This window comes from Periophthalmus magnuspinnatus, chromosome 4 (genome assembly GCF_009829125.3).
Source record: "Periophthalmus magnuspinnatus isolate fPerMag1 chromosome 4, fPerMag1.2.pri, whole genome shotgun sequence".
Lineage (NCBI taxonomy): Eukaryota > Metazoa > Chordata > Actinopteri > Gobiiformes > Gobiidae > Periophthalmus > Periophthalmus magnuspinnatus.
In genome coordinates, this window is record NC_047129.1 from 11,241,759 (window position 1) to 11,256,428 (window position 14,670).

Genomic DNA, 14,670 nt, shown 5'->3' on the forward strand with positions numbered 1-14,670 from the left:
ACCCACTGATTCTGCAACAATCTGCAGTGTTTCTCACTCAGTCCTTCCTTTTATTTTACTTTCCTCATAAACTACCATGTTTGTTTTCATACAAAAGTTAGACGACACATATTTGTAAAGTGCAGAAGTTAATATGTCCTCTGCACCAAGGTTTACTGGCAGCTTTTTCTCCCAGCGTCACTCAGTAAAGTCTGCTAACAGCAGTGCTGAGCTTTTCATTGTAGCTCTAAAAAGGTCACTATAATGAGGACTTTTATTTTTGTGGCAAAAAACAGAACAATTTAAAGGGCTTTTATGTGTTTTTCTCAATTGCAGTTGATGGCAGATTCTCAAGTTCTATTAAGGGCTGCCTCTATTTAAATCTTTGTTGTGTTAATGACTTTCTGATTACCTTAATTTTACATCAAATTTACCATATTCTTTGTATTTTTTTAAAGATTACAACAACAGTTCATTTCTGAAAATGTAAAAGTAGCCACATACAGTTACTGCAAATAATGCAAATAAGCTGCATACAGTAAAAAACGACAATGTCATGAACATAATATATTTAATATTATGCCAGGTTTAGTGAGCTCAGAACAAATTTGTGTAAAATACAGACTGTAATCTATTACTATACTAATTATTCAGAGTGATTTGGTGTGTTCTAGGAGGGTAGCTGTGCAGCATCAAAATTACAACTACTTCCTCGATCCATAGGCCCTCAAAATCTACAATATTCATGATGTAAGATGACACCTGTAAATTAGCTGAATTGAATATTTTATGATGATGTGCAACTGATGAACTAATTCATATTTGAACCTAAACCAGCTCTTACTAAAACAAATATAATAACTATATTATAATGTTTTACATATTTCTGTCACTTTCCAATTCTTCCAGTCTGATAAAAAATCTGTGTGAGCTTACTAAATGGGGAAAAATACAATAAATAAGATGGTACTACCGCTAGCATTGCCACAATGGCTACAACACATCAACATTTATTGATCTTGAAAGTGAAGCCTCAGTGTAAAAGGAAGTCCTCACCGTTCCATGCGTTTGTAGCAGCGCAGAGCGTAGAAATAAAACATGGCCATTCACAATATTGGACGTAATCTAACATGCATGGATCACATCTTTGTTTTTTCACATAGTTAATTTAGACTTTTCCCCATTATTATGGCCTTTACTTCATCATCCAGTTCCCAGCTTCTACCAACAACACTCATGAATCACATACTCCCCTGATATAGTCTGACAACCTATTAAAATGAGATGTGGGATAAACATTTTGGTGACTGATAAAGCAGAAAATGTATTGGGACACTGGTTCCTCCCTCACTGTTCTATAGGTGCCAGCTGCACGACTCCTGCAGTCACAATGAGCTTGACACAGTTCCACCCATGAGAACGTGCTCTGGAGGAGAGCGTAGGTCCAGTATTAAGCCCTGGTACCCGCTCATTAAAACAGAAGCGACAGACAAAAAGAGGAGCTCATTCTGAATTTTGTGCAACACAACCAGCAGCCAAGGTAATTACTGAAGGACAATTAATGTGTGCTTGTGGATCACCTCAGAGGCTGGGTTGTTATCTACGTACTCTTAAATAGTTATTCAGTTAAAAATACAGAAAAGGATTATAACAAAAATGTCTAAATCAACAAAATTCATTTTGTAAAGGTGAAAATTGAAATATTTTTCCAATATAAATAAAAAAGATCAGCAGGCCCGTGAGGTACATATTATGTAAAACCAAAAAAAAAACCCCACTACTCTCAACCAGCAGTTATGATGACAGTGTCGAGTACAGTGATAAGAGGCAGCTGGAAATCTGGATTTTAAAAATGTATTTATTTATTTATTTTTATGGAACTCATTCAAATTTTAAAAATGCACACAGATTACAAACCAAATCAAGGCATATAATTATAAAATCTTTAAAAAAATAATTTATAGTGTTTTCATTGTAGTGTGAATGTGTAAATATTGCAGTTTCATTTTGGCCATACCAATGATTTAAAATGTAAAAGCAAAAAGTAGAGAAGGACTAAACAAACAGTTAGATTATTTTTGATGACCTGCTGGGGGCTGCTGCAGTTGAATGTTGTGCCTAAAAGACCTAAAATGCTCTTCCTCGCTCTCTGTGAGCAGCTTGTCTGATCACTGGGGGTAGTGTCTGTGTCTGACACCTGTTCATTTGAAAGCTAATTCTCTTTGATTTTATGGAGGCTGTGTTTTGATAAAGGGCTGGGATGATGTTGTGAATCGCCTGCCGTTCCTGCTCCTTCCCTGCGTTGCTAATTAAGATCCCGGTACTGCAGCACTAATGTTAATTCACAGGTGTCTACTTGCCTGCCAGTCACCATAGCAACCTCAAGGTGTGCCATCTAATCTGAAAAGCACATATATTTTACTTCTGCTGTTATCGGGACTGATTAAGCTGGACAGCAAACAATTGCAGGAAAACCTACTGATTTCTCCTTGACAGGAAATTGAGGCGGTCTGGTAAATGCCAGTGCTTAAAGTGGATAGTAAACACAGCGTAAAGGCTTGTTCAGAAAAGAGCACTAAAGCCCTATGGCTGCTTAAGTTCTCTGAGTGTTTGCTAAGGTCAGAAGTACAGTTATCTATAAATGTACACGGCACTACTCTCAGCTAATCAGTATTACAGAGAAAAACTGTTGCTTTAAACCCCCGATACTGATTTTGAACCGTGGGTTAGAAACACTGGTCACACTGAAGTGTTAGCTTTGTCTCTTTTAAGCATGTTCCCATATAAAATATTAGTGTTAGGATTATAACAAACATCAGAATTGTAACATTAATTGCAGTTATTCCGTCAAGACCAAAGTTGTAATTAGACTGGCCCTGTTTTGTTCTCATATATAACGGCATTAGATGCTCTACATTGCTTCTGCTTGACAGTGTGTCAGCTTTGGTATGAGAGAAAAAAAACAGAGAGCACAGGTGAGCCTGAACAATGGCCAGGTGAGGGGAGGGGGCAGGAGGTTTCACGTCTGCCATCTACTGGTAAAAAAAAAAATCATTCACATTTTCTATTCTATACCATCCTTTTAGTGTGTCAAATTCTCACATACAACTCATCCAACAACATGTTTCATGCAACAACGTGCTTCATTCAACAAAATACCTAAAAACTTTTTTTTGGTTCACAAAGAACTGCTTCTATTACACATTTTACTATATATTCACCAAACTAGAAGAAATAAAAATCCGGTATAAGACCTAAGTCTTTTTTACTTTAGGTTATGAGGTATGGAGTTAGAGTCAATGATTCACTTGACTCTTCTGAGGCAATTTTCCAAAAGGAAAATGTCATTTATGTTGATTGCAGTGTGGTCTGCATAGTGTCATTTGTCTCAGGCTGAACATTTTCTGCACTCAAATCAACACAAAGAGCCTCTTTTATCTCAGCTCACTGGGAATTGCATCACTGCAGGCACCAATCAGAGAAGCTTATAGAGTGTAATATTATTTTACCTGTTAAGCCAGAGACAGAGAGGCTTAAAGAGAAAGCAAATGGGGTGAAACATCAGTGTAGTTCAGTAGATAAGGACATCATGTAAGCCTGCTATTCTGATCACACTATTTCTTTGACATTTCAAGGTACAAGCAGTAGCACTTCTATCAAAATCATTATATAAAGAGAATTCAGAAAATAGCATTAGCATGTCGACAGGGTGTTGATGACTACTTAATGAAAGTGCTTTCATTTCCTATCATACCATTTATTGTTTTTTCATTGGAAAAGGAAACTCATTTCAATTCAATTTCCGGTAAGAAACCCAATAGAACTGTTGTAGAGTTATTTTCCTGATATGCGTTTATCAGGCTTAGGGAAGAGAATGGAAACAGTGTTTTCCAACAATGAGACGGATAACGTTAGGATTAAAATATTTTACTCGATAAAATAATGTTTGTGACCATGGATTAAGACTTGTTTTTAAATAAATAGGAAAATTATACTTAGTTAATTTAATTTAACTGGGTTAATGAACACGAGACAGCTCACATAAATAAAACATGTTAACAATCTACACTAGAATTCATGATAAGATCCTTTAATAATTGGTCTTTCAAATGTGCTATATGTCAAAGAAACAACAAAGAAACAAAACACAACTGTAGGTATGATTCTTTAAAATATTGTAAGGTATACTCCTGTGTTTCCTTTTCTGATGACCTCTGACTTCTACTATTGCCTTTTCCCTATGTTGGCCACGTGATGCTCAGTTGAAAACAACCCCTTGATCCGTACATTCCTGTGCGCTCCCCCATAATGCCCGTGGCCCGTACGTTGCTATGGGAACATCAACAGACACTGGCGTTAGCTAGACGCAGTTGCCTCAAGTCTCCATTGAGCATGAAGCCTCCACCTCACCTCTACTGGTCTACCACTTCATGGTTGGGTGACAGAGAGAGGGACTGTGACAAGGTCGCTGAAGGCCGTGGCCACAATGGAGAGCAGTGCGATCGTTAACGCAGCTGGCTGCCACATGATAAACACCACAAAGACTGAATGACAGCTCCAAAGGTCTGCACCCTCACAGTGACTCCCTCAGTTGTTATGGCCCAAATGGCCTGAATGAGCATGTGATCACACCTGATCCTGGGCCCCACGCCATCAAACATCTCAACCACACTATTTCACAACCAAAAATAAGGTGCGTCCATAGTATGAACATTCATATTGATAATCATCATTCATGAACTGCAGTACTCATGTGGATAAGAATCAGAAACATTCATATAGTGTTAGTCATAAATTAACTAAACAGTTTTAAAGTCAATCATTGTATGCTTTTTTAATGTAAATGAGTGTAGAACATTACAATAGCTTTAGATGAATGTATTACCATCGTTTCCCTTTGTCCCAATAGACACACACACACACCCACACACACCCACACACACATACACACACACATTATTGAGGTTGCCATAGTGGTTCAAAGACCAATAACTGCCCCTAAACCTTTCTGCTCTCAAGCCAAGAAAGCAATGGTTTGTAATTGTCCCAATCAAACTGCATCTCCATTGGGTTTCATTGCCAACTTTCACTTCATCCATACCTATACATTTTCTACTGAATTCTCCCATCCTCCATCCTCACACAAGAGAAGACAGCATTATAAATCAATTTACAAGCTGCGAGAGACATTCAGCTGGAGATGGAAATGAACAATGGCAGATGAAGAATATTGGAAAACATTTTCTTATAGCCACAGTGAGCACAGTGTAGCTTCAGCTAGCACACAAAAGCTATTCATTTCTATGTATGTACAGTGGGTTTTGTATAGAATATAGAAGGAGATTCATAAAGAAACGCTCGTTTGTTCATTAGAGACAAAGCTAGGAGAAGCATTTGTGTATAGAAATACAGAAACAATTCTTGACAATATAGACCCATAATGATGCTACAAAAAACACACAAAGTGAAACATTTAGGACAATATTAGTGCAGGTCTTTTAGAATTGTGGTTGTCTTAATGCGTTACCATTTAGACTAGGTGCTATTAGAGCTATGATTAATGGTAATAAAAGGGTCTATCAAACATTCATATACTGCAGTCTGTTTTAGCACCATGCAGCCTGTTACATTTTCAATTGTCACCAGAGTATCCATTACTCTTGCATGGAAGTCAAAACAATAAAATTAGACCCATTTCACCTGTCTTTTACTGATATGCAAGAATTCCTGAAGCTGTTTCACCTTCAAACTGGCATCGTCAAGTTGCAGTCTTCCAAGAGGCTAAAGGTGGTTGTTATTTCTTTTAACCTGCCAATTAAATACAACATAGCACACATGAAATGGGTCTATTTAGTACAGCAGGACAGGTGGAGAGAGCATATCTAAAAAGCATGAGAAATAGTGGTTGGAGGTTGTATAGAACTAACTGAAAAGGGGGAAAAATGTTATTATGTAAAAAGTAAAGATAAAATGCATGTAGCATCTTCTGATTAAAAAAAAAACCAAAAAAACAAAACAAAAAACACTTCAGGCACTCTTTAATTTTATTTAAAGTAGCTCATGCCATACAGATAATCCCAAAACAAAGTGGTTGGAGCATCACAGTGTAAAAGTATCAGTACACATCATGCTCAACCTCAACAAAATAATATAATTAAGAGCACATTTTTATACAGTTAATACAATTTAGAATCAAGTAAAGGACCGGCAGATTTTCATAGTGGAACCTGTTAAAACAGGAAAACTTAAGCTTATTTACAGAATCCTAAAAATGAAGCCAACTGACCAGTGGACCAAAGTGAATCAGTTCACCACACACATGGTAATACAATGATTGTTTAGGCCAGTGGCTGTCTTTTGGTAATTATAATACAGGAAATACAAGGACCACTTACCCTGCATGCTAAAAGGGTTATGTCACTCATAATATATACTGTACATTTTTTTTCTTGATTTTGAATTCAGATTAAATTACTGTTACTGCTACAACCATTACTTTGGGAATGCAAAGTAGGCCAAAATAACAAATACTAAAAGCTATTGCTTCCAGGTGAGCTCAAACATACAACCATATAAAGAAGCACATAACATCTGTCGCTTTCTTAAATTCTTTTGAAAGAGACAGATCCAGATACACCAAGCTAAAGCCTAAACCCGTACATACAGATTATTTAGATATGTTTATTGATAAGGTTGTTTTGCTTAGAAATGTATCCAAGTGACAAAAAACAAAGCACACACACACACGCACACACACACACACACACACCATATGTAGTTTTAGTTAACTTGGCACAGAAATGCCCAGTCAGCAGCAGTTACTATCCATACAAGATAGTTCACCACTCCACAATACAAATATAGAAACAATCTACAATATGCATCAACTGTAGTAAGAACATTGGCAACAACAGGAGTGACATTCATAAAATAGTAGAAATATACAAACAGGAATCTGCAATGCCACTGTATTACTGATTAAGTCACAAAAACATCAACTAGTGTCACTGAAGAATAGATATTTCATCTCATTGCTACAAAAAACATGGATTTGACATCCTACTTTTAACTGCAGTTGAGATCTATAGTCTGCATAAGTCCCAGGTGTCTGTCTGTCAGACATGTGCTCCTGAAAACTCTTCAATCACATGCTTATTATTTTATAAAAAATAAGTCCTTTTTTCTTAATTTGACGATTCCTTGGTGTGTTGTAGGTGCAACATACAAGTATATTACAATACACAAATATGTACTACAGTACATACTAAATCATTTATGTAAAACAGTAGCAAAAAATTACATACAAATTTAACCGTTTCATGCAAAAAATATTCAGCAAACACTATCTCACATGTACACAGAGTAAGGCTTTAGGGTTTCATACTTTTCAGGCATTTCATGCAAATGTGCACCGAATCTGGGAGATCCAGAAATACTATCGAGGGTGGCATGAGTACTACTTCCATCTCCAAAACACACTTTAACTCAACACGATCATCCACTGTCAATCTCTTTGAGCCATTAACATGGTTGCATAAAATAATGACTATCTCCATTTATATGAACTGGCATATTTATTCTGATACACTGTAGTAAATGTACAGCTACAAATACCCCTATATATAGGGTCATTAATACTATATATATATATATATGTTTTACTAGGGCTGCAAAATACATTGCAAAAATCGCAAGTATGACTAATACAATAAAATCATATGAAACTAAATCCATAAACTTGTTTTTTGCTGAATAAAATATCTACTAAGGAGGAATAATGGTCCCAAGACAAACAGACACTATACTACTACAAATTCTATTTGCCATTTGCCGTTTATCAAGTCTGTATTTTGAGTCCTCTGCTTTTCTGAATTCATCACATAACACCGAACTGCCAAATCACAGACCCCCTTGTGAAGGCTGCAATTATACAGATAGTGAGATTATGACCATTTTAAAACTCTGGTTGCATTCACAAGCAACTGTACTCCATTTGAATCTGAATGTAAATTTGGCTATTTTGACTGTCTTATTTGTCCACAGCTCTCACCTGTGTATACCATGGCAACAATATCAAAGAGTAATTTGCACATCAGGATGTAGAGCCACTTGAAAGCTCACAAAAGCATCTTTGTCTGTAGTATTATGCTACGTTTTCACAGAATCACATCCTTTGTATTTATGAAACACAACAATAATAAAAAGCATGCCACCCCGACACAATGCAAGCAAAAATCTGGCAAGTTGAAGCAGAGGAGTTGAGTAACCATTCAACAGTTCAGTAACCAGGTTGGGAGGTTCAGAAAGCTTCTCTCTGAGCCAAGAGCATTTAATGAGGTTTGTTATAACTAGAGGTGCCAAAAATTGTTTTCAGTTATCCTTCTTTTTAGAAAACAAATAGATAATTAGACGTTTTGGGAAAAAAGAACCCTTGGGGCACTAATTTCTTGAAGAGATTGTCAGTTTTGTTAGCATTATTTGTTCTTCTAGAACATGAGTTTTGACACCAGTGCAAACATTGAAATATTCTTGTCATTACGCTTTAAAAGCCTGTTTTAGATTTATAGCCCTGATAGGAGCTTTGTCAAAGGCACCTCTCGTTCCCCGAGCAGAGTGTCTCTCTTGAGGCTTGTTCCTTTATTCACCACCTTGAACTTAACAGATAAGTTCTTCACTTGAACTGAGCTTATCGAGTCAAAGAAAAAGTCCTCTTTAAACACAGGGTTACGGCTGTTCTTGATTATGTTGCTTCTTTGCTTCTGCAGTTTCCCGGGGTTAAGATAAACAGACACACAGCAGTTGATGCTCTTGATGTCAAAGTGCTTGTCATACAGATTCTCTGCAGCCAGGACACGGATCAACAAGCGGGATGTACTTGTGTCATAATTTGCACTAATTCTCACTGTGCCCCCCTTATGCAGATTAATAATGTGTTCTCGTTGAAGTCCATGATCAGATGCCCCTGAACTTCCATGCAAAGAGGGGACATGGAGGCGTCGTTGGACATTAGGACTAGGTTCTGCTGAGCTGCATTCATCTGTAGACAGTGAGCTATGACGGGCAAATGTCCGCTTGGCCTTCACAACTTTTGCCTGAGTTTCGTGGGTGAAGATCTTTAGCAAAGAGGCTGATCGGGACAGTAGAGGTGAGCTGAAGGGAGAGGACTCTGCAGAAGAACAGGTGTCACTCTCCCCACCACTAAAGTATCGATAAGGATTCATGTGGGACGGGTTGCAGTCTGCTGGGTTCAGATGATTCCCTCCTTCACTACATTTGCCCTGTGTCTTCCTCTGAGTATTGGGGGATGTAATGGGACTGGTAACCTCACAGTGAAACAAAGACTCTTTACGGCGTGTGTGAGGACTCTCCTTTAATGTGGCAAAGCCATAAGAGGTCTGGGTCTTGGGCACATAGGGCAATGACATAGCGGTTTGTGACTGAGGATCTGCATTTGTGTCACCAGCCACAATGTCATCAGCACTCTCTATTTGTATAATGTGGCGGTTAGCAGCTCTTAGTAGGTTTTTAGTGTCTCCTGCAATCTTAGCAACCAGTCTAGGGCTGCGGGGGCTGCTGATCTTCTTTCCACTTCCAATTGTTTGTTCCGAAGTAGAAGGCTGTACCTCGTCTTTTGGTTTATGAATCTCGGGTTCTGGGGGACAGCTGACAAGCTTTGGAGGAATGAAAAAGTCAGGGATTTTGTCTGGGGTGAGGACGTTGGTATATGTTGGCGTGACAACATTTTTCTTATCTCCATTCTCCCCCTGTCGCAGCACACTGGTCTCCACAGACCCACGCAGTTTATCCAGAACCCACATGGCCCCACCACACAGTGGGAGATGTGGGCTGTCAGAGTCACTCAGGTGTTTCTGTAATTAATTATACAAAAAGAGAGATGGGATGGAAATAATTAAAGCCAATCCATAAAGTGTGCAACTTTACTATATGGGAATTTACAAACTTTCCAAGTACAATGTAAAATAAAAAAAATAAAAACTAATTAAACTGAAAACACAATACTACTGCACTGAGAGATGGACGTTTAGGCTAAAGCATAACATTTAACAGCAACTCTTTTGTTAAAAACATTTAGTCAAATACATCAAGCTGATTTTATAAATGGAAACATTACTAAAATAAAGTAGCAAACAAAACGCAATTACGGCATGTTTTCTTTAAGATAGTACATTAATTTGTCCTGACTTGTATTGATCAATCAACAGGTCCAGGCAGCCCAGTCATTACGCACAACAGTCTTGAGCAGTACTAGAGTACTTGAAACTTACATTAGGATAAAGGCTAATATACTGCATAAACTATAGAAATGATTTAGCCTAAGTTCTTACCAGGCAAAAGTCCCTTTTCCAGCTGCAATATGAGTAACAGGTGTTTCCTCGTTGGATGAACCGTGCGCTCTGTGGCGCAGCTCCGTGCCCTGCTCCAGTCTGCGGCTGAGAGCTGTCTGTGTTTTATACACGACGACGACCGCAGCTGACCAATCAAACCTGGGCTCTTCGTTTCTTTCAGCTGCACAGCATCGGCAGGTGAGGGCACACGCGCATAGGCAACACTGGTCCGCATACAAACCGCATAAGATACTGTCTGGATCCCACCTGTAGCTGTCCGTAGTCAATAATCTAATTATTATTGTGCCATTTGTTTTATTAGCATATTAAATTGCATAAGTCTCAGAAAGTGTATTGTTTCAACTGACTAAACATCAATTCAGACAGATGCTGCGGTGTGTTGGACTCATTTCACACATTTTTAAGCAGCCTCTCCTGTCTGTGTGTTTTACTCTACAAAGTGATGTGTTTCCCTGAAGACTTCACTATGGTAACAATACATTTATCTGTCGAAAATAGGAAGCTGATTTCACTGATCTGATTCTGTGGGACACATTTTTGTTTGAGTTTACTTTGAGTCGAGTGACTGGAGGCAGGGCCACGTGGTCCACATGCTGCTTTATGTCAGGGTCTGCGCGCGACACACAACTCTCAGGAGTACAACTTTATACGCTTTACAACAACTATAATCCAGTTCCGTCATAAACTACGTTAGTTATTTAGAAACATCTCTATGGGTAAATGTGCAAGCAAGCTAGCAAGTTTATTTACCTGTCTTTGACTGGATTGATCAAATGGAGTGCACTCGCCACAAAGGCTGAACTTGCACAACAAAAGAACGCTATAAAAAGAAAAAAAGGCACAGTTAAGTCTCATCCAGGTTGGTGTCTGCGTCTGTCCATGCTACTGTCAGCCAACTGAGTGCAAATGACTGACCAAGTAAATGTGAGTGAATATAGCGAATCATGAGAATCGGGCCTATTCAAATTATCTACAATATTGAATTTTATTTCACATTTTCACAATAGGCTATTTGATTTGATGGACCTATTGTGACAAACTGTTACAAGTACAAAGCTAGTCTATATGAAACCTAATTTGTCTTATGGTGTTTTTCCTGTTTTGTTTGCACAGATGTGAAGTGTGTACAGGAATCTGGATGTTTGGGAAGAGTTAAGCCGGCTCTATTGCTACATTCTCCACCACAAGATGACTCGTGAAAGTGAACCAGGAAACAATGAGGATCATCCTTGAGAGACGAGGATATGTAACAGGACATCCTCAGTGTGGGGCCATGTAAACCAAACTGTTAGACAATCAGAGGTAATCGCATATCTTTGCCGCTGAGGTCCAACCAAAGGTCATTGCCTGATGTAATCACCTTGAAAAAAAAGAGCCTATTTACCATATAGATTGCAAGACCACGATTGAACTCTCACCCTCTGCTGTAAGACACGTCAAATATGCATCTGCCTCACTTATTAAATGTAGAATGTTATTTATTAGAATCCAAATATGTCCGCTCATATTTCATGGTTGTTAATGAGATATAGCATTCAACTGAAAGATTACAACATGTCCACCTCTATTATTGAAGCACTCAAAGGATGGACAGGGTCTCAGCACAAGGACAGGGTGCTCTCTCATCAAGAAGCTTTATCCTATATATGTTGGGTTCATTAACTAAATACATATGTACCAAAACTATGCAGTCAGAATACTAATTTTGAGTAAATGTATTCCAGTACAATTGGTAATAAGGTAAGAATATAGTTAGAGTCTTAAAGTCCTCATGGTACATGATCATGCAGTTCAACATTCAAACTGCACTTGGTGCATGCATTCGTATTTTTTCCTCTTTGGTTAGTGATAAATAAATGCATACGTACAACAAACTCAGAGCTGTGTTATTTCATGTCATGTTTTTGTTTTACAATCTAATAAAAGAATCTTAACAGGACAATATTTAAATTATTCAGAATGCAGTATTATTGGACCATGTAACGGAATACAATACAAAATACATTTTAATGCTGATATTCAGTAACTATTTTTTCCCATCACAGTATCCCAGTCGGTGACACATACATCAAGAACAGAGCAGAAAGAAATAATGTAGACTTCGGATTGTATGGATGTTATAATAATTCCAACAATTCTGCATGACTAAAAGGCATGCCATGTAGCCTACTGTGTAGAAGCAAGACTGCCAGACCAAACAAGCAGAAAAGCCCAGCAGGATGTCTAGTGCACTGCATTTTCAGGTTAGTGCTGTGATTTCTATAGCTTTGCATGTGTGCAGCTACTCATAGCACTCAATCATTACTGTCAAAGAGGAAAGGAACACACTTGACGTCATAAAGTGATTTTTTACCCCACTTATATTGTTGTCATCCATCTTGTTCTGGCCACCGCGTTCCTACCTTCAACTTCTGTTGCCTTGGAGACTTGGCATATTCTGACATATGGACCAATCCCCCTACTTCCTCCAACTCTACAATCAGTATCAGACCGATATCCACTCTTTTTTATTTATGGTCATGTGGTGCTGCTCAGATATATGCATATATAACCAGGGCTTAATTGCATCTCCCATATGGGGGAACACATTCCTCTTTCTCTTAATGTTTGAGGGTAAAAGATCTATCTCTAGATCTTAAAGGATCCGAGAACTATCTGAGAGAATACAATACAGTGTAATGGGAGGGACGCGGCAACTGTTTTAATGTGATCCCTCAACTCATGACACCAATAGTGTTTCAGGAACTATTGACTTACAGAATCAGCCCAGTATATATAAGCCTATAATAAGAGGATTGTTCGTTGCTGCCAAATTTTGTGATTTATGTGTCTTGGCTGTTTGAGTAGCTGTAAACTTGGAACAACTTTATTTACAATTGCTATCTTTAATAACAGTATATTTGAACATCAATAAAAATATATTAAATCTTATATTACAAAAGGTCTAACAAGGAGGAATCAGAAACTTAAGAAATATGCTAGCATTTCATTATAACAGTAAACTTTTATCACTTTTACCATTTCTTTGTCCACAGAAGATTAACTGCAGATTTGTGACCTGAAAAATAACAAAGCATTTTTATTGAGCATATTTTTTTGTTTTCTTTATGATCTTAAGCTTGTGTCTAACAAGGTGCCATGCATTAAGCTGTTTAAAGCGACACATCGCTGCCCTCTAGAGGCATGAAGAGGCATTTAGCAAAGATGTTGACAGTCTCAAATTCTAACCTATAAAATTGTACAGCACACATGCAAAGGAAAGAGCTGCTCAGAGACACTCATAGGCAGGTATCCAGTGTCAATCATTACCAGTATTACCAAATGTTATTGGATTTTTTACTTCCAGTGTTTTGTGTCAGGCAGTGTAAAAGGGACACAGACTAACTTCTACAGATAAAGGTACATGCAACATAATTCACATATGTATATGAAGTGACTATATAAAAGCTAAAATGTAAATGATAATTAGGAACAGACAAAACAGCAAGACATATACAGCACTCACCAGCAACCACAAGTTGAAACATTTTCTTCACTGGGAAATGGAAGCATGAAAAGAAAAATTCCACACACGATTGATCAGAAATGATCTTTGAAAATACCACCCATTTGTTTTTTGCATAACAGAGCATCAGAAAATCCTTTAAAAGGTCTCCACCACCCTTTTGGTGACTGCAGTGTACATATTTCATCATGCTTAATTGAAAATGTAGTGCAGAGGATAGGCCCAAGTCTTACCTCCAGAGAGCCAGAGCCAAGCAGCAGTCAATCATACTTTGCCCATTTCTACGAGAGACTAAGATAATCCGTTAGTTTACAGGCATGCTTAGTCAAGTGAATGCGTTATAAAGCACTAAATACCTTTGAACATTTTAGTTGTCTCTGCTTTATCTTCCATACATCCGTCCTTGTTTTTCACACCTTTTATTCTTGTGGATAGTGCTCTTATCACACATCAACATCTAATAAAGATCTTTATTTCAGATTTTAAATAGATTTACAAACCATAAGAAAAAAGGAAATATAAACAGGAAAAACATCAAGTGATCGTCCAAGTATCCACATGAGCATATCAAGGTAGATTGTAAACAGTTCTTTTGTGGCCATAAGGTGTGACTTTTGGGGAGATGGTTTATTGGTTGTTTTGCAGTATTCCTGAGATGTTTCCATGAACTATTAGGAGCTTCTACCAATCAAAGCTCCACTGTATGACCATAACGGGTGTATTATGAAAAAATTAGTTAATCAAGAGGCATTTTTCATTCATAAAAGAGAAGATTAGTCATTCGTTATTTAGTCAAGAACACATTTGTGGATGATGAGC

At 37.8% G+C, this 14,670-nt stretch overlaps 1 protein-coding gene across 1 annotated transcript; it reads right to left on the reverse strand.

Annotated features, from left to right (window-relative positions):
• Positions 1 to 6,066: 6,066 nt before the first annotated feature.
• LOC117369646 (C2 calcium-dependent domain-containing protein 4C) lies at positions 6,067 to 10,488 on the reverse strand. Its single transcript, XM_033964948.2, has 2 exons — positions 10,326 to 10,488; positions 6,067 to 9,848 (listed from the first exon to the last, which is right to left on the reverse strand). Exon 2 carries the CDS (start codon positions 9,795 to 9,797, stop codon positions 8,541 to 8,543), a length of 1,257 nt encoding a protein of 418 aa, XP_033820839.1. The 5' UTR covers positions 9,798 to 9,848; positions 10,326 to 10,488; the 3' UTR covers positions 6,067 to 8,540.
• Positions 10,489 to 14,670: the final 4,182 nt, after the last annotated feature.